Genomic DNA, 25,900 nt, shown 5'->3' on the forward strand with positions numbered 1-25,900 from the left:
GTAGAAAAAATGTAAAATGGTCCGTGATATAGGAGTACTATCAGAACCTAATCTCATATTTGTAGTTCGTTAGAATATCATAATCAATCCAGCAAATAGTACACTGGGATTCATTCGTTTCGGTTATACACACTTAGAAAAACCCTGTGATTTTAAATCTTATCGCAACATTTAATATTGTGTCTAAAATTCCATGACATGAAATTTATTGAAATAAATAAAAGAATACTGATAGCAACCATCGCGAATTGAACCGAGAATCATTGGAAGCCAGTAAAATTCAAGCTCATCTAACATAAAGTCATTACAAATAAAATTTTCCGTCATTTGACAAATTAGGTCTTATTGAATTACATCGTATGAGGGATTGAGTCATCTGTAAAATTCAAAGTTTTTTGGAGTGTAGTTTTCAAGAACCTTACTATACTTTTAGAAAAAAAAACTCAATCTTACACATAAATTCAAGCATACCATAATTCCTTGTGTGATCCCAAAATATATCAATTACTAACATGTAAAAATAATCTTTTTTTTTGTTTCGAAGTCAATTTCATCTAAATTAGTTGAAATCATTCATTTTTACAGTGAATTGCGACGATCTTTTTATGTGCATATAAAGATACGTATGTTACATTTACAGGTCGTCAAATGGTGAGCGAACTAGCTAGCTAACGGGGTCGACTGGGTGCTATCGTCTTCTGCGTTAGTAGCAGAATGAGAGGGTGCGAAATGGCTTATAAGTTAAAGCCCATCCTGAAGTGCAATATTTATCATAGTATATTGCTACATACAATTCTATTGTTTTTTGTAATATATATTATATATGGAATTAAATTATATTACATTATACTATATAATATGGTAGGGGTGACCGGGACTAGTTGGCCGAAGGGGCAGGTTGGTCGAGTGGCTTTCCTGAAAAGGCTATTATGCGCAAAGGCGACATATATTGTGAAATTGGTGGAGTATTAGGCCACCGATGTTTCGACGTAATTTCAGGTGTTTTTGTGTCGTCTTTTGTGCAGGTACCCGTTTATTGTTTTTTGGCACTTTTGAGTAAATTTAGGTTTTTGTACAGTAATATGCGTAACGAGAATCAATTACTATACGAACTCCAAAAACATTGTACCGCTGGAAAGGGCATTCAAAACCCTTAAAAAATGGTATGATGGATTCCAGTGTTCTCTTATTTCTGTTAGTGTAAATCGTGATTGTTCTCGGAAACATCCATTGGGGTAGGTTGGCCGAGTTTTGAGAGGGGTTGGTTGGCCGAGCTGTAAATTTAGTGTATTCGTGAAATGCTACCTTTTTTCTTAGTGACTTTAAATGTTACGCTAATGTTGATGATTATAAGTGTTGTATTGAAGGTTAATTAATATGCATGTACATATAACTATGCGTTAGATATTATTATTCCCTCATACATATTACTTACTGCGAGTTACCACAGTTTTCTTATGAGGAGTTGCTCGATTCTCTGTAGTTTTTCCTCTCCTCTCATGATACCAATTGATCTGAGTTGTTTCCACTAATAAACGTTTTCCATTGATGCATTTGATGTGTTTCACATATTTCATCATACTCGGCCAACAAAGCAGACTCACGATGAAATTAACTGGAGACTAGATTTAGCTCGGAGAGCAACATAAGTAAAACTTTGTTTTTCTCGAGAATCAATTATGCTGCATGTATACATTTATCCGTTGGCAGATGTATTAAATTATTTGATAACCAAAACAAAAACGAGTATATTAAAATTTAATTTTTTAAAGTTATCTCGAGAAAAATCTGTTCGTAAATAAGCTGCTACTTTTTTGCAAAACAATCTCAGCTGCTCGATTCTTGAAAATTAGAAAATCATGAATCAAATATTTGTATGTAAAACTTATATTTCGTTTTTCAATATACGAATAAAATTTTTATATACTAACCAGATCAATGGTGAATAAGATGTCATTTCCATTGCTTGTAATAATTTTTTTGGAATCATGTGTTGAACTACAAATAAAATTTGGGTGTTTTATGTATATGTTTACGCATAATGCTTATCACTTAGGAAAAGAAATTCAGCAAGGTATTATTGAGAATATCGTCGAAATACGCCTAGGAAATAAATCGATATTTTGATAACCAAACATAAGATATTGATTGATTTTTCTTTTACTAGTTGAATATATTTTAACGTTAGTTATAATGGCGCAACATTTTTTCAATATATTATTTCCAATAACGATTAAACCAATATGAGTTCTCAACATAGATTATTGTTGTCAAAAAATAATATGCTCTGCATATAACTATTCAAAATTGTTTTAATAACAGTACTATCCTTAGAAAGATCACCAAAAACGGCCGAAACGTTGAATTTTGAATAAAAATGATGCAATAAAATTAATGATGCCCCTTTAAAAAATTTAGTATTTCGGTAATTTTTCCTATTCTTGAAAAATTTTTCAGTTTTTTTTTTTAGAGTGTCCACTTGATTTCCTTAACCTTTTTGTCGGTTAACGTTTTTGTACAGCTATTGGTTTTCGAGTGGTAAGGATTAAAATAAAAACGGTACAAATCAACTGCTATGTCTATGTCGAATTAACGGTTTTCGAGTTGCAACAATTTGAAGCAAAGTACATGCAAAAAAAATCATTCACCCTTTTCATAAATCAGTCTTCAGTTGAATCGGTCTCTCCATCCGTGCAAAATAATGGTTTGCCACACTGAAGACTTGTACAAAGTTTTGTTTTGAGTTCTTGATTTTGTCATCTCTTTTGCTGTTGATTTTCTCTGGAATCGGTAAAATGATATATTGTCTACACAGATAAAAATATTTTGTGAATTTATATTGATTATGCACATTTTTGGAACAGAAAATTGAAACGTTCACAAGTACATGAAATTGTTTCGTAGAATGCCATAACTAACTATTTATTTTACTATTCTGATAATCAAAGCAATTAAAGCAATAAATTAAATTATGATATAATAATCCCAACTCTTTTTTTATTTATTCTAAGAATCATAGGGAAAAATATTTCCCATGAAGTTATAGAAACCTTATGCACCCTGTCATGTTTATCTGGTGATATTCTCTTAATTTGCACCCCCAATAGCTAAAATATTGTCTTGTACTGACATATTTCGTCCTGCACATCTTATGGTCGTGAAAGGGTTAATCGAAACCAAACTACAATCACCAAAAATAGATTGAAGTTGAGGTTTCCTTAACTAAAGAATTGGCAATGATTACGAAGGAAAACAAGCCGAACGAAACCTGTCGAGCAGACTCATAAATCGAGAGAGGAACGTGATAAGAATGATCAGCTCGGAGATTCACCGTACGGAGCATTGCCGTAAATTATTCTGATGAGTGTAGAGTAGCGGAAACGTCGCATCCATCGTACTTCGGTTACTTATCAACGAACCCAAGTCGCTTACCGGGGAGAAACAATGAGCAAGGATGCGACGTTGATGCAGAGCTCAGTAATAAATTGTCCGTATATTCTCATCAGAGTGAAAAACACGGTGTAAGTGATCGCGCAAATGCATCAGTTGTTCCATGCCGTTGGTGGCAGGCATCGTGGACCCGATTCCCCGTCATACCCACCCCTCAGGCTCAGCGGTGCTACGGTGAATGAAATGAGTGAGTGGAAGGAGCTCGGGCGCACAGCGAAACAAAAGCGGACTGAGAGACCGCAAGCTTGAGAGAGGGAAAACAAATATAACATTGAGCTTACCTTTTGACTTCGTGAATTTTTCGGCTCCTTGCGTAGATCTTCGGGCTCACGTTTGACATTTATCGTCTGCGATGATGGGTGTGAACCAAGCAGTATGCCTTGTATATCATTTTGCGATAGGCCTGATACATCCAGAGGCGTGGTTTGGCCGTTAATTTTTGCGGTGGGGTTGCTGTGGGAATGAGCGTAAGAGAAAGAGAGAAGAGAAGAGAAAAATAAATAGAGAAGGAAAACCATTAGTACAGTGTGTTCCCGGTACTCACAATCGTCATAAAATATTGCGCACACACGGTCTAGCTGGATGTTTATCATTGTGAACATTTGAGTTGCTTTTCATTAAGCGAATTGTGATCGAATCGTCTGAGTGAGACATAAGACAAGTGCAAAGTAATTCAACACCGACGTTTTAGTTGCTTCGTTTCTTTTCTTCTTATTCAACTCCCCTCATATATTGATTCGTATTCCATGATGAGTTTGTATTGTATCATACTTAAAGAACGTGTATTTTACAAATTTTACTGTAATTATGAGATACACTTTGGTGTTAAGCTGTTAATGTAGAGTTCAATAAAGTTTCACTGGTAATTTTCACCGCGGTAGCCCATTTAGTGGACAATCGCACGTACCAATCGTCACTTAGCGTTATCTGGATCAGAAGCAGATCCCCTTTACCATCTACTCGAACGTTTCTACCTTTGGCGTTTATTTGAGCTCAAATTAGAGGAATTAAAATTGTCCTCTTTTTCCATGCTCACAGCTACAGCAACTTGGTCTGATTACTTATAAAAGAAATTATTCCTCGATGAGTATCAAGCCACAAATTAACATAAATTCTTGATAACTCGTGCTCCGCAGCCGCCCGAGAATACCACTTGATCGGAGGTTCGTTAAAAATTTCCAATCTTTATTGAGCCACTCTTTTTTTTCCATTCTGCTTCGAGGAGATGAATAAAACTGCCACCAGGGTCGTAAATTTCCCCCCACCAGAAAATAAAACAAAACAAAAAAGTGTTCCGTTCCACAGATTTTTCTTTAGGCCAACAACGGAAAAAATGAACAAAATAAGGTGTTATAAAATTTACGACTCTTGTGCTCCTATTTCGGACCAGGGTATCTTTCAATGTTTGCCGTTATTGGTTTCTTCGAAGGTTGACAAAGTTGGAGATTCCCCATGGTTTCCCATCTCTGCTGCCTTTTGTCATCAATAATTGTTGTTGTTGAATACATATCGAAGCGCTCTGCTCGGTCGGAAGCCGTCTTTGTCCACCCGATATAACTATCTTCACTCCTGCCGTGTTCGAACAGTGATAATGGCACAAATTGGTTCTTTTCTCCATTATGCTAATATGATCGATTTGTGGATTTCAGTTCGTGTTGAAACAGCAGTCTTCGACTCGAAACCACGAGGATTGTGAAATGTGCCCTTTTTCATGCTACCTTCGGTTTTGTTTTATGGATTTTTAAATGAAGCTTCTAATTGGAAATCAAAAATTTTACTATCGGCGGTCTTCTTAGCTATTTCAAATTATGCGTCAGGTAATGTAACGGATACGATACTAATGATGTTTTCAACACAATCGAAGCCAATTTATTACGAGCTTGTAGGATGATTTTTATCAAAGATGAGTCCGTATGGAATAATCTTCCTAATAACTAAATATTTTTCCACTTGTATACGTTGAATGAAGAAAGAAAAATAACTTGAATCAAAAATAACCGAAACAAAAGACAAACGACAAAAAACAGAAAACAGAAGACAGAAGACAGAAGACAGAAGACAGAAGACAGAAGACAGAAGACAGAAGACAGAAGACAGAAGACAGAAGACAGAAGACAGAAGACAGAAGACAGAAGACAGAAGACAGAAGACAGAAGACAGAAGACAGAAGACAGAAGACAGAAGACAGAAGACAGAAGACAGCAGACAGAAGACAGAAGACAGAAGACAGAAGACAGAAGACAGAAGACAGAAGACAGAAGACAGAAGACAGAAGACAGAAGACAGAAGACAGAAGACAGAAGACAGAAGACAGAAGACAGAAGACAGAAGACAGAAGACAGAAGACAGAAGACAGAAGACAGAAGACAGAAGACAGAAGACAGAAGACAGAAGACAGAAGACAGAAGACAGAAGACAGAAGACAGAAGACAGAAGACAGAAGACAGCAGACAGAAGACAGAAGACAGAAGACAGAAGACAGAAGACAGAAGACAGAAGACTGAAGACAGAAGACAGAAGACAGAAGACAGAAGACAGAAGACAGAAGACAGAAGACAGAAGACAGAAAACAGAAGACAGAAGACAGAAGGCAGAAGACAGAAGACAGAAGACAGAAGACAGAAGACAGAAGACAGAAGACAGAAGACAGAAGACAGAAGACAGAAGACAGAAGACAGAAGACAGAAGACAGAAGACAGAAGACAGAAGACAGAAGACAGAAGACAGAAGACAGAAGACAGAAGACAGAAGACAGAAGACAGAAGACAGAAGACAGAAGACAGAAGACAGAAGACAGAAGACAGAAGACAGAAGACAGAAGACAGAAGACAGAAGACAGAAGACAGAAGACAGAAGACAGAAGACAGAAGACAGAAGACAGAAGACAGAAGACAGAAGACAGAAGACAGAAGACAGAAGACAGAAGACAGAAGACAGAAGACAGAAGACAGAAGACAGAAGACAGAAGACAGAAGACAGAAGACAGAAGACAGAAGACAGAAGACAGAAGACAGAAGACAGAAGACAGAAGACAGAAGACAGAAGACAGAAGACAGAAGACAGAAGACAGAAGACAGAAGACAGAAGACAGAAGACAGAAGACAGAAGACAGAAGACAGAAGACAGAAGACAGAAGACAGAAGACAGAAGACAGAAGACAGAAGACAGAAGACAGAAGACAGAAGACAGAAGACAGAAGACAGAAGACAGAAGACCGAAGACAGAAGACAGAAGACAGAAGACAGAAGACAGAAGACAGAAAACAGAATACGTATGATTTCTCAGTTCTCACAACTCACCGGGCATCGGTCCGGGAAACAGATGAGGGAGAAAAATGCCGGCCGGATCCTCCCGTTCTGTCCGTTTCTAATGTGATTTTCATGTTTCAGATCACTTGTCGCGCGCGGATCAAATTTATTTCATTTTATTTACTCTGTTTGCTTTAGTTGCTCCAGATCTCTCGATCAACATGATTGATGTATCAATTTTGAGAGATTACTTCTCGTTTTCTGGCGTCGGGCGTCGCCATCGTCATCGTCAGTGGGTCCTGTTCTCCTGTCGGTAGGCCGAGTGTGGTTGTGTGATCAGGTAAGAACTGAGAAGAAACAAAAAATAAACACACTGCAGAGGAACTCCGCGTGTTACGTGTCTCCTTAGTTTCGATTTTGGTTTGTGTTTCGAAAAAAAACAAAGAAGACACAACAAAATCAGCCCGGACTCGATAAGCCAAGACGAAGAGGCAGCTTGACGCTTGACGACGTTCGAAGGAGATTTTATGTTTTCATTATCTCTTTGCCCTGATTAAAGATTTTTCGTTCGTTTTTGATGGGTTCTTTCCTCGGATTTCTCACTGCTTGCGAAGGGGTCTCCACGGACATTGAGTGGGTTGGCCGGCCAAATCGTCAATATCGAGGGGAAAACGTTTGATGTTTAATTAGCATTTATTCCCGTGGTACGGGGCTTTCTGTTTTGACGTAGCGCCATGTTCCCACTTTCCAAAAGCCGCAGGAAGATGTGTGTCTTCGTCCTCTGCAACGATCTGTCTGTTGGCATGTTCTCGCAAACGCTACACGCACGGTGGAATGTGAAAACATTTCTCATGACTTTCGTGAATGTTTGTTTCGGTCGGAAACGAAACACGGGGTGCACGTAGATCGTAATTGAAAGAAACGAAGGTTGAAATTGAAAGATTAATCCTCGCGCCCAAGTGCGTTTCGGCTTCGGGCATCGGCAGCCGGAGATGAATGAATGGAAATTAATCTCGGATTTGAACATGATCCCTGATTCAATCTTGGAGAAGAAAGCGGATTTCTTTGTCTGTTTTATAAATTATTGCAAGTGAGTGTTTTGAATTCATCCCGAAAGAAATCAAAACTACTGTTGAAGGGGCGACCGGAATTACTCCGATCGCAAGAGTAGGAATAATAAATAATAATGAGATATTGCTGGTTAGAATGTTTATCGACGAAATATTCAAATTTTACTTGCTCTCCATTGTGCCCGTAGTCCCGGAAGGCATTGCAACCCTAAAGAAAAGCTCAATCCCTCCTCGAGTGTACACAAATATTTCATTTGCCTAAGTTTGTCTAACCGGTGTTTGCAGTTACCGACAAGATTTTTTTTTTCATCTCGCTGGAAAGAAACATAATCAGTCGGATGGTGCAATACATTTCCAATCGTCCCGTCGAAATCGATACATGATTGAAGTCCGTCAATCGCACGAATCATTCGCCTGTGTGAAGCTATCAACGGCGGCTTTTTCACTGATTGTGTCAGGTGGTATTAAAAACTTATTAATTTTTTTTAACTTTAGACATTTGAAGTTTTAACCTTTATATTAACACCGCACAAAACTGCATACCGGCCCTAGAAAGCGTCCAATCCGAAAACAGCGAACGCGTTTCTAAGCCATTCAAAACGTCCAATACGCTTCAGGGCACCGAAGATCAATGAGCTGAATAAATGTCAGTTTAGATTAGAAATCTGAAAGCGATCGTTAATCTTCGAACCGTTTTTGTGCACCACCGTTTCGAGTCCCGGAGCGGGGGATTCCGACCTCGACATCCACAGTTGCTTATGTAGGGATGTATGTTTTCGTTAAGGTCGACCTAATCCTCGGTAGCGGATTGCTACCGGAGATTTTTTGTTGAGTCCGGTAAGACTCTGTTTTTTCTGGAATTTTACTATGCGATTATCTGTAGGCTGCCAGCAGTAAGGCAGAACATATGTCAAATGAACGAATTGTTTCCTGACGGTAGGCGAGGATTGCCTTTCTTGAAAAAAAAAATACTAAAAATATGGTTAACAGTAACTGTTCTGAGTTTCCTAATGTCGTGACTAAATCTGGAAGCCAAAAAAAAAATTCATGATAATGATTCGTATATAAATGGAGCATGGAGGGAAAAAATCGGAAACGTTTGACGGGTTGCAGATAACCATCATCTCCAATTGCTACTGGTAGACATTCTAAGGGTAAATCCAACGGTTTATACTTTGAAAGCAAAACAGCCACGACGAATCGGCGGCACGATAATGATCTCGCAGCATTGTGCCAAGGGGTTTCAGTCTCCTATCGTTGACGGAGTGTGTCAGCTGTGGAAGCGTCTCGGTCGTTAAGTTTGGAATTCCTTAAAGGTGATGAATTTCTAACGAGATCGACAAATGATGCGAGGGATTAAAGGTGTCTACTTTTTCTTTCGGCTTTGGTTATGGTTGTTCGTCGGCCGCTCCATTGGTGACAGGACCTCACCGTGTGCGCATCTATGCTCTACAAGTTCACGCAAGTTGCCATTACATGTAGTAAACATCATTCAAATATTTTCGAAACTGTTACTGTTTAGCCTGAACGCGAGGGTCTTATCGAACTTAAATCAGAAAAAAACCTATTCTTGATTCGCCTAGTTTCTCTCTCATTGATTTTTTGCCTTTTTCATTAGGATAATTTTTGACACAAATTTGGGTTAATTTTTGTTAGCAATTTATTCAGATTGGTTCGGGTAGTTCACAAAAGTAAGCTTCAGCGATGCATTAGAAGTATAACATTCCCCATATAGCTCACACAAAGATTTCTGATGTTTTCTTTAAATATGCTCATTGACATACTATCCCGGAAACGTACTAAATGGTGTTCTTAGTACTCATGTTACTGTATAAAACTGATACTACAAAGCCACAAGCAAGGGAGAAGCAAGTGACAGTCAAATGACAAGCAAGAGATAGTTCAGAAGTGAAGAATAAAGTACGTGTTTTCGAAAGTGTTCAAAGAGTTCACGGAAAGTTATATTGTCCACTTAGCTGAATTAGGTTTTGTTAAGAAATTCAGCTTAACACAGAATTTTGAATTGACCATTTCTGTCGTTTGCAGTTGGTCAAATGAACTGTCATATATAGTAGTGATTGATAGAATATTTTCACACTTTCGGAGAAGATTCTTTCCAATGAATAGACAAAAACTGTTGAGATTAAAATTTGATCAATATCTAACGAGGAAACAGATTGGAAAATGCCATGCGAATACAACTATGTAATGAAAACCACGAAAAAGTTACCGCAGATACGGGACTCGAACTCGTAGCTAGTTTCTATCTGGGGATTTTTTTTTTGCAAATTAAACTACCCTGCATGTGAAAACACATGTAGAACTGTCGTTCAACAAAATAAATTCAAATGTTTCGAAAAATATTTTGTATTTCTTCCGTGGAAAAATATTGAGCAATAAGTCGGTGAAGAAGTATTTTCGAGGGCGCGTATAGAAATCAAGATTTTTGGTGTCCACTGTATCACAGCGAAAAATTATCAGGAGTCAAAAAATCCAAGTAACATAGTTGTAGGAGATATTTTTCTACGTTTTGGTCGATATTTTTAAATTTTTTGCATTTTTTGTGGTCAAAACTGCGATTTTCCACGAAAAAATCCGCCTTTCTTTTAAAGTAATTATAACAGATTTATCTTTCCTAATATAGTTTTTAAATATTGGTTGAACCATCTCTAAAAAATAAAAGGGAGTTCCGTTTTGTAATAGTTTGACCACTATTTCCGATACTCCCGGAATTGGAAACTATAGGTCGAGTTAGTCAAAATCGGTTCGATTAGGCACCAACTAACAAAACCTACAAATTGAATTAGTTTTAGCATAGCTACGAAGAAATATTTTCGTTTCTTGTATCGTTTCTTTAAAAGACGGTTTAACATTTTCAATTCGCATCACCCTGTAATACCTGTTTTGATTGTGATCATATTGATTTGTATTAACCAAAGGTTTCAGTGTGTGACATATAATTAAAATCAATTTACTAGGCAATGGTTTTTGTTAACATGAATGCAGAAATTGAGAGACTTATTCTGAGTTGGAAAAAAAATTAAAGAAAATACTATCACAATTCTACAGAAACGTGTATAGACGAATGTGGGTGTCGAACTAACAAAGCACCGATTCCGTTCCCGAACTAGTGCAGTATCCTCCTTACGTACACTGAACTTTCTCACAATTTTCCTATGCACTTGCAGTTAACTTCTGCCCGTAAGTCCGTCCCAGTGAGCAAACTCCGTGAAATCGCATCATTGTATGTAAATTATCTGGCGGTACCAATTGTTCACCGAACAACATCCACTTTCCGCGGAGAAATTTGCCCATTCACCGCGAACTGCAGGAAAATCGTGATCCATCGCAATTGGCCAATCGAACCTGTTAACAACCGCAGGGAAGGAAAGCATAGAGGGTGAAAAAACGAATCAAATAAATAGCCCCCATCGCAAATGAAGGAGCACCTGACCGCGAACTTTGGCGCTGAAATCCTTCGTGCGGCGAGTCGAACGCCCCGGCACCGACTGACTGTGCTTTGTGCCAAATTGCTATTTAAATAATTCATTACACGAAACATTATAGTTATTATTGATGGAAAATAACAGTTATTTTTCTCCCGCGCTTTCGCATCCCGACTGAGCTTGCGAAATTATGTTTCTCCTGTCGAAGCTTCGGGGAACCTTCCCGGTTAGGGGGATTGTAACCGTGCGGTAGAAGCGGCACGGCGACTGAATGTGGCGCGATGTGCCCGCGGCTTTCGCACATCGATCATCATGGATGATATCTAAATTTATACGTTTAGCTGTTAAGTTTGAAGCCTGTGATCACGGATCGATCCGCTCGAAATGCAGGTTCCTTGTCCGGTGGTGGATGCTTTCCGTACCCGACCTCTTGTCGTTTTTTCCCCACGAGTTTCTAACAGCAATGTGTGATGTACACATTATGCGTCTCTGTGGGAATATTTGCAGCGTAAATATAATACTATCATTGTTTTGTTGATGTTATGAACTGAAGGCATCTAAAAAATTCATTCGATGTTTACCAATTTGTTCAAGAACAAATAACTCGCGAAAGATAGTGAAAATGAAAACATGCGATAGAAATACCATCAGGGAGTTTTACTTAAATCTCAAAAGCGATTTTTTAAAAACTAGTAAATGGTGCTATTTTGCAGTCCCTGTTTTCATCCAAGTAACACATGGATCAATAAGTCCCGAGACTAAAGCAGAGATGGCGCTCGTAGTAAACCAGTAACCACGTCTTTCTAGAGTACTAACCTTTGCTTGAAACGGGTCTAAATTTTAAGTCGATCCGACCAGAAACAGCTGAGTTATCGAGGTTAGAGTGAAGTAGTTTTGTAGTTTGTTTAAAAAATGGAAAAAACCGAGTTTCGTGTTTTGATAAAACATTGTTTTTTAATGGGTAGAAACACCGTGCAAGCGAAATAATGGATTGAAAAATCTTATCCGGACTCTTGTCCATCAAAAGCAACGATTTGTCGGTGGTTCGCCGAGTTTAAACGTGGTCGTACGCTCAGGTAGACCTGTGGAAGCCGTTACACCGGAAAATGTGAGTGAAGTGACAAAAATTATAATGAAAGATCGTAAAGTGAAGCTGCGTGAGATTGCTGAGATGACACAGATATCATATGGAAGTGTATTTACTATCATTCATGAAAAATTGAGCATAAAAAAGGTTTTTTACATGTGGGTGCCGCGATTGCTTTCAATGGAACAAAAACAGCAAAGAGTCGATGATTCAGAAAGCAGTTTATCGAAAACAAAAAAAAAACGTTGGAACCATTGTATCACCCTAAAAGGTGATTATGTTGACGAATAAAAAAAAATTTTACAAAAAAAATGTTGTTTCCATTGTTAGTCTCGGGACTTATTGATCCATGTGTTATTAAATACGTCATAATCTTTTAACACTTGATACGTTGCTTCCAAACGGGCCTGAGATTGTTTAAGTGGTTTGTCGTTATCTATAGAAAGTTGATGAGAAAGAGACAATTTCACAAATAATTTTTTTTCTGTTCGTCGGTTACATCGTTTATAAGACTAAGTATCCGGAACCGAAAGTGTAAGTATCTGTTGTGTTTTGAAGCAGGGAAAAGCACTTTTGAGTTGACCTAAGCTGTAGTACTTACTCAAAATGGCGCAAAACATCCTCACCTATTAATACCAACAGATAATACAAAATCCAAATGGTACATATTTTACTTAAAATTAATACAATTAAGTATAACAAAATGACATACGAAGACTTTAAAATACATTCAATAACCGATCAATTTTAAAAAGCAATATAAATAAACGAAACAACACCGATTAAATATACTAATCATACTAGACAACGGTTCACTCTTCGCATGATTTGTTCTAGCAAAGTGGATGACGAGGAAAGACTTTCTTCAGAGAGTTCTGCGTCGGATGTTTATATCCATTTGTCCGAAAAGATCTAGTACGCAAAAAGTTAATTTACTATCGTGTATGACACCAAGATCTTTGATGCAACTTACTCTATGTAACTCGACACTAATGCAGTAAAACTTCATTCAATTCAATTGAAACTGAATGTGGAACACATTGACGATCACCCTACTACAGTAAACTTCACACTCTGACACATACAAAGTTCGCTGACGTACCAACGGGCAGCATTCAGTTCTTCACTCGCTTCTCTTTCAATCGAAGCTTAGTTTTACCACCGTCAGTTGATCTCTTGAAGTAACAAAATATCTCTTTCAATAGTGTGAGAGCGGCCTTCAAATGAGGTTCATGTAAACATTCAAAAAGGTTCAAGATAATAGATGAAAGACAAATTAGATAGCTGATATATCATTTACAGAATATACATAAATTAATAGTTTCCTCCTTCAGCTTTCATTTTTAATACTTTATACTCCACTGATAATTCTATTCATTTGAACTTGCTTACTTCCAAGAGCGAAGACAATGAAGCAGCTGGGCTACTTGGCACTTGAGACTGAACAAGCAAAACTTAAAATGACTAGGTACGATTATTCAATCGACGATGAATTCTGGGAGCTTCACTTGAAAATGGCAGCAAAAGTCAAATGACTTAGTAGGGATAGCTGACGGTCAGTGGCCATACATTTCATTTTCATTTTATATTATTCGATTGAAAATGAAATCGCACTGCTCGATACCGAGAAGCGAATAGTTGAAAACAATTGGATTTCGTATGCGATTGAGCACTTTGCGGCTGTTCACCTGACACCAGTTTCCGAAAATATCAAGTTATTTCTGAAGAAACTTAGCGTTGTTTTGACCGCAAACATTAAAGAACAATTAGATTGTCGTCTGCGTATGAGAGCTTGAAGAACTTCAAGGAGAATTACGTCATTAATGTAAATTGGAAATAGACGAGTTCCAGGGTGGCTTCCTGGTGGTACGTCAGGTGATGTCTCCGATTTTTACTGATATTTCGCGGCCAATAGACAGGTATAACTTTATTCAGTGAAAAAAGCATGCAATGCCATGATTATTTTGTCAAAAGCAGCTGATAAATCAGAAAAATAGCATTTATTTGATGTCCTTTTCCCATTTCACGATTGATAAATCAATGGTGTCACGATAGCTTTCAAACGAGCCTACGATTGTCTAAATTACAAATGTGGTTTAAAGGTTTATATCCAGCTACAAGTACTTGGAAATAAATTATGAATCAGTGGAATGATCATTTCAGCTAAATGGTTGTAATTTTGACTAAATTTTGCAATTATACACAATTCATTTTTTTTTTTTGCTGAATCTCGGCGGAAAAACTACCGACATTCACAAAGACGAGTACTCGATAAAATGAATAATTACTGAGAATCTCGACAATATTGAATCAGTATGGCCTTCGGACCGCCTTTTTGCAGTTCCGGCAACTGTTTCATGTCACGAGGGGAGGGGGAAAGGTAGGAATCCCCCCGGGCCAGGATTTTTTCAGGGGGTCTGGAAATTCAAAATTGTTTTTTTCATTCTTCATAACGAAACAAAATATCGAAAATCGAAACAAATTTAGCTTACGAATTATTTTGTTAAAATAATGTATTTAAAAATTTCTTGATACGATGACATTCTTATACTCAAAATGTTCCTTAATTTGTATGCCTAAATTTTCTCTCAGCGACTCTGACTGTAGCACTTTTCCGCAGTACTAACAGCTTGCTAAATCAGGCCGAAACTCTAAATGTGATGTCTGATGTACGGAAGAATACGCCTTTAAAAATTTTTAAAGATCATATGCTTTCGTTTGAATTTATCGGTAAAAAGGAAATTCCGTATTCCATAATTCCGTATTCCGTAGAATAAGGTGTACAACTTTCGGCAACGATTGAGGCTTGTTCGTGACAAAATTAGAACAAATTAAATTTGGAATAAAACAAATTTGCTGTTAGTTCAATCCAAGATGCATTTTTTATTCATTTATTTGTGCATTATTATTCATATCAGAACTAATAACAGTAACCTAATTAGACTACATGAGGAAATTACGAGCATTTAAGTTTACTCAAGCCATCGGGGTCTGTGCAGACTTGTTTGCAACCGATTCAGCAACATTTGTTAAAATCTTCGAAATATTTCTATTGCTGTAGCTTTTTCATATTGAGAAAGTTATTTCTTCACGATACCGCTCGATAGGTCGCAACTTGGTGCAGTTAGGTGGATTCTCTTATTTCGATACAACGTATACTTCCTTCACTTTATACCATTCGAAAATATCTTTGGTGTAGTGACAAGTTGCTAAATCAGGCCAAAATAGCGAGGGCTGCATAGGAATGGTAACAATCGCCTCTGTAGGCAGTATTCTTCATGGTTATTTTCTTGTTTACCGTTCCGGTAGTGATAAAGCTTTGGCTTGCTCGACCACAGCTGCTTATTGCCTGCCAAACTAAATATTGATTGGGAAAGTTGTTTTTTTTTTCGTCCTGGAATGCTCCTCTATACCGTTCCGTTGCATGGCAGTATAAAAAGACATTCTGGGAAGCTACGTAGAGTCTTTCAGCTCGTAAGTTTCCATTACCACTGGCGACCCCTGGTTTTCATATTGAACAGCTGGTATGGCAATCTATAAATGGTGATTGAAAGTATGCACGAAAGTTGGAAACATTTTCGTTTTTCTAGCCACAGTAGAAAAACTTTCTAGCGAATCGTTTTTGTTCCGTTTTCAGCCGTTCTGGTCGGTGTCAAACGTGTATCGAAGAGATTTAAGTACGTTATGGACAGTGCTTACAGGAAAATAAACACACAAAAGACGCACATTACGTTACTTGTTTCGAGTACGTACAATTGCAAAATATACAATTCGGCCCAAACGCTGATTGTCGAATACGTTGGCAGAAATGTCGTTGAAGTTCTTCGGCATATCCTACAGTGACTTCCCGACAGTGAAATCCGGATCTGGAAGGTGCATTCTATAAATAACCAACAATAATTTGTAGTTATCATCAAGGATGGCTTTTATCATATCAAAGAACGCTCACTAGCAACTCTTCACACGATTCAATCAGTGCCATCAAAGAGAGACGGATATCATTGCAGCAACAAAAAACCGGTATGGTTCATTTAACATAGAACAGACACCAGTACGAGAGCGAATTTCTCTCGATGACCTGCCTGAGAATCAAAGGTTAGCTCGCTGCTGTGGGGATTCTCTCTGAAGCAACAAACGGTCGCTTATTCTCGTTTCGCGATCCGATTTTATACAGGCAGTTGATAATTGTGATAGAATCATTTTACTATTGCCGCTTATTCTTACTACGTGCATATAACCTTTGTATAAGTTGTGTCTATGAAAATTGCTGTGAATGCTCCACACAAGGGTTTATGAAATATTGCAACCTAGTATGAGAATCATCAAGTCGAATCATCGATTCGAATTTCTGCGATAATTGTCAACTTGCGATTCTCTCTTGGTAAATTCCACACAGCAACGATCATTATCAGACTGTAGTTTTTTAAAGGCCGTGAAATACTCAGAATATGAAGTGGAACGAAGAAATGTAGGAAAATTCTCTCGCGGTTCATGCGTTGAGAGATTCGAGTTCTTGTACCATCTTCTACCGGATTGAAAATGTTGTATACAATATTGATAAATATCGAGCAGCTTCTGTCAAATTTTCGGCAATCACCAACACTGGTTATTATAGTAACTGTTAAACGTAGTTAAAAATTCTTATTTATGATTTTTTGTGGAGAAGTATTTAATATTAGTTTTTCAAAATATGTTAACTGTGGAACTGGAATACCCAACAGCTTCAGAAAAACTACATTACGCAACATCTTTGTGTGTTTAACTTGCTGTTTATTTTTCACATTTCATTGTATTTTGATCGTTGATCCTTGATTTACTATCTACTAAAAATGACAGTGCAAAAGCATGTCATATATTGTTTTGTATTTTTGTTGTTGAATTAATTCAACATTTTTGCTTTTTTTCAGAACTATGTAAAAGTGCATTGTGTTACTCTTTATGGTAGTATGTGTGGCACATTTGGGATATGACTTAGATGATATTTTGACACAATAGTTGTCTGAACAGTTTGTTTATAATAAAAAATTTTAGCGTGTAATGTTTAGCACTCCCCTAAGTACACCCGTTAGGCGAGTTATTTATTGTACAAATTTATTTGCATACAATTTATTAAGTTAGAGACGGACCCTTCGGCGCTTGACTTTGCTAGTGGTATTTGAAAAAAAAAAAGTATTTTACTCCCACCGGATGTTGCAATATATCTGAGGCCTAGCTCCGGTTTTATGGTAAATTATGATTTGTTTGATTGCAATTCATGGTCCCTGTGAATAATTTGTATCGAGTGGGTTCATAGTGTAAATTTGCAACTGCTGGGCTGTGTAGAAGTACGTTTTCCTAGTTCGTTTCCATGAATCTAATTCCTTTGACTAACTAAAAAATCAAGGCTTGAAAAACTTGTTTAATCGTCGTGGTCGATTAAATAGAACTTCGTGGTCGATTAAACAGAACTTCAATCATTTTTTTTTCGATAATGCACCGAAACTAAAAAAAATCTCTCATACATTTATAAGGAAATTCGATCGATAATAATAGTTTGAAACATCATCCATCTTACCATTTCATGTATCACAATCGACCAGTGTACTTTTTTTTTGCTCCGGACACAAATAATTTTTAATTTATGTCGTCAAATTCTAATCGAATTAAAAGAAATTACTACGCCGCCGATCAGCTCACGGCACTGGCAGTCTGGCGCAAGACGGCGAAGCCGAGTACCGCAGATCGTTTGTCGATTCGTAACGATTGTCATAAATTTGGAATTTATGGGCTAAAATGAAGCCACCAGCGAATGAGAGCGCAAGCGAAGCAAAAGAACGAGAGACAACGAGGCGATGCTCGATGGCTCGGAAACCGAAAATTATAATATTTCTGTATCTTCAGACGCTATGCCTTCGCGTGTTTGTAGCTGGAAGCTGCCGCTGCTACCTTGCGTGTTCCGTTTTGGAACAATTGGTTTATTAGAGGGTGAACCTAGCCGTGGCGGGATGAAAGATGCTTTTTTAAAAGTTAAACTTTATTAACTGTGGGTTCGGCTGGTACGGTGCCGGTTCGAGAGGGAAACCGGAGGAATTTTAATTTATTGGATTAAACAGCTTACGTTAAATCTGTTTTTTTCTCCTCAGTCTCCTACTAAAGCGAAGAAGCGAAAAAGGTGATACCCTGCCAGCAGGTAGATTCCAGAGTCCCGCGATGCAGGATTCTGTGTCACCAAACAATTTTTCACACACTCTTTGGGCTTTGATCTCCGTGCGATGAAGAAATTTGAAAGGAAGAAAAATAAATCAATTGATTTAGGAGCGCCCCTCCAATGCATTGATAATTAGTAAATGCTGTTTCAGTGACAGTGTTCAGCGCAGTATTGGACGCATTTCGCGCTAAACCGTATTCGGAGTTGGCAGTGCACTCTCAAATTTCAATGAAACTTTCACGATATGTAAACTTAGTTACAAAGCTACTTCGTATACTTCGGTCTTGAATTGGTCTAGATTGTCCAAACTTTCTGTTCAAATCGACGTTATCGAAAAATGACAAATCCTAGACAGACTTGCACAAAATTGGTCCATTTCTCGAATGAAAGTGTAGAAAAAATCCAATTAGTTTTCCATACTGAAAAAAAAATTTAACAATTTAAAATCGATTTTACAAAAAGTCAACAGCATTTCTAATTTGTATGTAATTTTGGAAGATAGGTATTTATGTTTCCTAACAACCATCCATACATTGTAAGATGAGCTCTTTGAAGGGGATAAAGGTTTTTTGTCCAAACTGGATTTTTTTTATCGGAAATTCATTGGCAGGCAAAAATTATCTCATAATTCAATGAAACTCAATTTGTTAGAATTTCATTTGAAATGAGTTTAAAGTATGAATATTCCATGGAAGAGCCACAGCCCAAAACTCTCCTTATTTTTGAAACGTATGAGTAACAAATCTGGAAATTTACATTTGTCAAATATCGTATAAACTTACTTCTTCTGTGACCGACATGTTCGAGCGTCGAAAACGACTCAAAAAACCGTACCGTACCGTACCAGCACTAATTGTGACATTTTTTTAAGTGCCGAAACATGTACGTTTGTAAGCCTGCTTGAAAATCGGGGTATGTTTGACACATTCATTCTTGTAGAATTCAGTCATTCTATGAATTACGTTCTTATGAATTAATTTATATGTGGATTTGCGTCACCGCTAAATTTCATATTTTTATTACTGTGCATATAATAGGTCTATTCATGCACACACAAAAAAAAATTTTACAGGTGACTTAATCCCTCATACGATGTAATTTATAAAGATCTAATTTGTCGAATGACGGAAAATTTAATTTGTAATGACTTAATGTAGGATTAGCATAAATTGCACTGGTTTGGGCTATTTCTTGCATTCTGCCATCAGATGCGATTGTATGCATTTAAATGCACATTTTACTAGTCAAGCAGATGTACACAGTTCGAAAAATTCTTGTGATTTTACATCTTATCAGATGTACATAAATGGAGCGTCATATATTACACAAATTTATATTCAAGAAGATGAAAAATTGTGTGATTTGAAAATTACATGGCTTTAAAACGAATGGAATAAAAATCAAAAGATCGACAGCAACAACGCGATCTGAACCGAAGCACATTAGATCACGAAGCACACCAGTTAGTCGACTGAGCCACAGAAGCACATATCCGATTGGCTGCTAAATCGTGCATATAACAACATACATGTTAAGTTCAGTCTTCTTAATCGAAAACGACATAAGTGTAATTTTTTGCCGTTGGTAGACCTCGCCCGTGATCCTTCCATTCGGTGAACAAACGGCGTTCGGAGTCTCTTGGGTTCAAATCATACGGGACCCAATTGCCTACCTTTCGGTAGGCTTTTAAAAGTTTTTGGCTAGATGATTTTGTAAGTTATTCTTGCAAACCACGGATTTACGACGGGTCTTGCTCGAGCAATGCCTCCAAATCTTCATCTTCAAACTTTGGTGACGCCTCGGCTTGTTTTTCGTATTCCAAATCAAAATTGCCACTTTTAAACAGTAAAAACCGCTTCCGTAATGTTTTCTTCATATTGAAAAAATGTAGAACTCTCCGCAAAAAAACACTTCATTCAACAATTCTATAGCAAAATATAGCCAACATAGAAAATATAGAGAATTATATAGCGTAGCTATGCAACGCATATTTGGAGAGGTAAATTACTGAAATAAAATAAAATTAAAATAAATATACCGGTTGAGTAATCTTCTTACCGATTATATTTCATTGGATTCTTGCATGATAGTGATTTTCAGAAAAAAACACTAAATAATTTTTCAAGTTTGCCCAGAAAAGGTTTCTTCTTAGACTCGTCAGTGCAAAGTAGATCAAATTGGGCTGCTTAGTGCAAAATTAAACAGTTCAACTTGAACCGCTAAACAGACGTAAAGTTAATGCTATTTGCAAAACACTTTTTTAATTAGCATCGAAGCGCCACGTCTTTACTGACGTGCCGAACGAAAACGTCATTTTCGACTAATACTGGCCTAACTGACCCCTAAATGACCATACCAGAAACGGTTATGTGCCCTCAGCACAAACTTAGGATAACCTTTAAGTGAAGGAAAATTCAATTAACCCTTAAATGAAGACAAAATTCATCCAATGCAATTGTTTTTGTAGGAATGGTCATTTTTCGATCGGGTAGAAAAGGCCATTTTTTCAAAAGATAGTCTGGATAAATTGTGGAAAAATGAAGTAGGCAAAGTGCCTTTTTGTGAAAGTCTGCGGGAGCGGGTCATTTCGTCGAAAGCCATTTCGCCGAAAATTGTTTCGCCGAATGGGTTATTTCGCAGAAAGGGTCATTTCACCGAAAGGGAAATTTTAAATACATAACACAAATTATTAGGAAACAGCAAATTCTGGGTATTCATCAAATATATCTAACTGTTTTTATATCTTCTGGGTAATTGATGTGGCGTATGGGAGCGGGTTATTTCAGCGAAAGGGTCATTTCAGCGAAAGAGCCATTTCGTCAAAAGTTTTTACGAAAAGGTAGTTTTAAATACATAACATAATAATTTAATTTAATGGAATTGATGTGGCGCAGCCACATAACCGAAGCCAAGATGGCTCGGCGGTACAAAGCCGCCGAGGCGACGTCAGCTGAGTTGGCCGCCGACTAGCCGTTGAAAGCGGTGGCCTCTTGCATATAAACCTGTAACCGCCTCGTTTGCCCGGTCTACTCAAAACTAGGTTTCTTTGCTTCAGTTAGGTCCGAACGAGTGGTAACGAGGATCAAGAATAAACTTACAAAATCAAGAATAAACTTACAAAAATTATTCAAGTCTCTGGATCAAATCAGAAGTACGATCGTAGGTCAACAAAATGGGAGTAAACAAAATCATTTTTTATTTGTCTTTTTTTATCAATTCCGATCACGATATTAAGACTAATGAAGAATTCGGCGAAATAATCCTTTCGGCGAAGTGACCCTTTTAGCGAAATGATTACCCTGATCCAAAGTCTGCATATCCAGAAACATTCATTGAAATATGAGAGTTTCGCAAAACTTCAACATTTGCTGAAGTTGGGGCGAGATTCGTCATTGTGCCAATAATGCAATAAATCGTATCACGGAACTTTTGTCTGATACTTATTCATCATTCATGAGTTTCTCAATCTTGAACAGAGAATTCAAAAGTCGAATATTCTTACGAAACAGTTTCCCTATGCTGATGCAACCGCATGAAGAAAGATGGCTCAAACACAATATCTTACAGCGAAGTAGAAGGTGATTTTCTCGTATCATTTTGGCAACACTGTATTTGACAGATCACGCGTGAATCGTGTCTTGTGCCATTGTAGAACTTGTTCAGTTTGGTCTACAATTCCATCATGAATCGTCATTTGGTTTATAATCATGAATGGGCACTGGCAATGTTGGAGGAAGATCCACTTTTTTATCGAAAAATAGTGTTCAGCGACGAAGCTTATTTCTGATTGAATGGATATGTCAACAAACAAAATTGCCGCATCTGGAGTGAAGACCAGCCAGAAGCATTGCAAGAGCTACCAATGCATCACAAAAAAACTCATTGTTTGGTGTGGATTATGGGCCCGTGCCGATAAGTTGGAGAGAATGTGCAAAATCGGATTGCGCATGGGCCATCTGAAGCGGAGCCAACATTTGCATGAAATAAACTTCAAACATTACATTGATTATAATGATCGTTCTATCGATTTTAATAACGATTTTTTGTAAATTATATCCTACATCTCTTAAAAAATTACCCTTTACAACCAAAGAATTAAAAATTTGGACTTTAAGCTCGTACCATGTTAAACGCTGTATTAGAATTTTCCCTACACAAAAATCACAGAATTGCAGAAGCAAATAATGTCTTCATAACCAAATCATGTATATAATAGGGCTGAAAAGTCACCACTTGTGTAATTTTAACTCATATTCCAATGAATAGTTACTCAAAAAAGTTAAACGCTATACGAAACCGACAATGGATTTTTAGAGTAATTCATACATAGGCAAGCAATTGCATACTTTTGATAGTACTTCTGCGAACTCAAACATGCAGATATGAGTAATAATGGACAAGTTGTTTTGAGTTTACTTCCGCGTACCGAAACCAATACTTGTAGTTCTCATTTGAACAATCATTTTAATTCAAACTCGTTCAGTACTATCATATTCGCATAGTTTCATTTCTATTGTATCTAGCATAACTTCACATTCCTTAGCAGGATGTGCTGTGCGACATTCCGGAACTTATTTGAATATTAATGAAACAACAACAACAAAGAACGAGCATATATCCCTTCTCTCCTCGATCGATCGTTGAAGTCACTGCTGCAAACTGTGCCCTAACTGAGTCTTGTTGGCGACAAAAGCGACACCACTTGCAACTAGGTAGAGAAAAAAAAGTGCAGCCATTGTGTTGTGCGAGTGGTCAACCGATATGGTCTTTTCCTGGCACTTTCCCGCGAGCTATGCTACGCACACAAGGCGCAAACAGTTTAATCATTTTTATGCAAATCGTTGGTTTCTCGCCAATATGCCCACTCCGCGCGTTCCCGGACCGAAGCAGGAAACCCGCAAGGTGCGCGTACAAGCGGGAAACAAACACAATAGACCTCGCGCGATGGTTGGCTGTGGCAATTTTCATAAAAGGCCATAAATATTCAATCGCAATTTGCCTCCGCAATGGTTTGCAATGTGTGAGCACTTCCAAAAATAGTATGATCCCCTTCTCGCTAGATTGCCGAAGAAAGTTGAACTACAGGCAGCTTCACGCCAAGAAGCGCATCGTCGTCTGTCGTCTCCGGCCATTATAAATGCGGCAGCGAAAATGGTCGGTCAGTTTATCATCAATCAAATTAACATAAATTTCAATCCTTCTAAACAAGGTTGGTCGAAACAAGTAAATCGCACCAATCTGTATGTTGACCGCGACATGCGGAAGTGACACTTCGCTGTCTCCGTAACCGCAGTGCTGTCAATTCTGACAGCTTCGAAAGCGATCGGTTCGTTATCGCCAATCCCTGGGGTGCCAACCAGCCAAGCGGTGCTGGCCTTCGGTATTGAGTGGAAATCGTTTTCAATTGCTCGGTTAGTGTTGTTAGAAAAAAGAACGTTACGATGTTTGGAACCAAACAGCCGGTATGAGGTGTGAAAATGTGAGAAAATATAGTCGAGATTTAATGAACGAAAGATAAGAATATCTGGCGGGGTCTACTTAAGTGTGCGCACTCGCGACACGCCGTGATCGGTTTGGTGATGGTGATCTAGTTGGCTGGCGTTGATTAGAGCTTTATACTATCTTAGATCTAGGCAGGCCTCATGGCCCTCAAGGGGACCAGATTTTGGAGGCCTTCGAGCACTGAGCGTTGCAAGATTTAGAGGTATAGGCTGGTTCTACAGGGAAGCGCACAACCGAACGTGCCAGAGTCATAAAACGAAAATAGCCATAAAATGCTATAAAAGGTGTTCAGTTTAAACACTAGCATATGTTGCCCTCGGGCCACAACAATTACTATCGCGGCAATGAATTAACGGATCTTGTTGTATTATTCAAAGACAAGCAATTTTATCCATGCGATACAAGGTTGTTCTGGAAACATTTGGCCTTCTGCCTTCAAACTAATGCGCACATACTTTCTGTTCGTCCATTATAATTGAACTATTATTAGTAAATGTTTTTCAAGTTTTTTCTTTAATTTTGGGAAAGTAATTCGTAGAATTTTTTGCTATATGTACATTATGATCAAAAAAGAACCGGAATTTTCATTTTAAAATTCCCGCGCTTGTCCAATCGGTAAACTTTTATTCTCTCAACGTTGGCAACACTTTTATACACTTTCTGTCAAATTTTGACGCATATCGTACGATTAGTTTTTGTTTGGCGTCTATACAAAGAAGTTGAAAAATTTTCGTGTTGCGATTTTTATAATGGATGAAAAATTAGAGTTCTATATTGGTAGGAAAGGACTGCCATTGTTCAATAGTATTTGATTTTAAAGCATTTTTTCTCTACTTTTCAGAAACCACTATAGGATGTTGCACATTTCTGCACCTTAAAGGTTATTTTCAATAGTTTGCGGGGTCGACAATAAAAATCCCAGAAACAAGGGCCTGACTTTTGTATCTGAAGTCGGTGTCAGTAAAATTTAAATAAACGGCTTTATGATAAATGGAATCAGAATATTTACAACATTAATAATATAAAATAGCTATATAAATGTCGTTATATAAATCTATTTATAATATATCAGGCGTTTAAATAAATTATTGAAGTTTCATGATTTTTAGTATCATTGCAGTACCGTTTTTAAAAGTATAGTCCATCGATTTTCAAAGTATAGTCCATCGTTATATACCACCACTAAGACTCGGATACCACATTTGAATAATTCCTTTTCCTCAGATTCGACAAATGAATCGATCCAATTTTTGGTGGTGTCGTAGTTTTTGAAACTGATCTGACAAGTTATGCGCCATGGATTTAAGCAAATGGCAACCGTATGAAACAATGTCTGACAAAAAATGGTGGCTGGGGCTGAACTTTTCATTGCAGCGATTATAAAAAAAAACTTTTAGAACTTTCGAAGCATGGAGTCTTCCATTGTCATGAAGCAAAAATACTATGCCATGAAGATCTTCATATTGCGTCCGCTTTTCTTGCAATGCTCTGTCCAAACGCATTTGAGTAGCTCATAATAAATAGCACCCAGTTGATCCCACCACATGCACTTTTTCTGTTCTCCGGAACTTTCTTTCCATATAAAAATTCCCAAATTCGAACCACGAAAACCACTTCATGCATGTTTGGTCAGCGTCATTTTTTATTTTACATAGTTTAATAAGATACTTTAACATAATAAAAATCAACTATTATTAATAAAGCGGTTTTATTTTGTACGTGTGTTTGTGTTCTTTCATAAAGTCGAAAAACTTAAAAAAAGCAAAATGCAGAGCATTTTCCAAAAATTGGTATTTTTGTTAAAAAAACACTTTTTTGATAGTTACTCTCCCATCTTCAATCATAGTGCAATAAACTACATCAGTTGTATGTTACAACATAACAGAAAATAAAAATATAAAGATAAGCCC

General features: G+C 37.4%; 1 protein-coding gene across 5 annotated transcripts in view; it reads right to left on the reverse strand.

Moving 5' to 3' along the window:
- The window catches only part of LOC131438847 (protein grainyhead), a 454,054-nt gene that overhangs the window by 124,123 nt on the left and 304,031 nt on the right, over positions 1–25,900 (reverse strand). For all 5 annotated transcript variants that reach the window (XM_058609180.1, XM_058609182.1, XM_058609183.1 and 2 more), the window contains exon 4: positions 3,732–3,903. In XM_058609180.1, the coding sequence (XP_058465163.1) occupies positions 3,732–3,903 (172 nt within the window). The remainder of the gene's footprint in view (positions 1–3,731; positions 3,904–25,900) is intronic.

The sequence above is a fragment of the Malaya genurostris genome, chromosome 3 (genome assembly GCF_030247185.1).
Source record: "Malaya genurostris strain Urasoe2022 chromosome 3, Malgen_1.1, whole genome shotgun sequence".
NCBI lineage: Eukaryota > Metazoa > Arthropoda > Insecta > Diptera > Culicidae > Malaya > Malaya genurostris.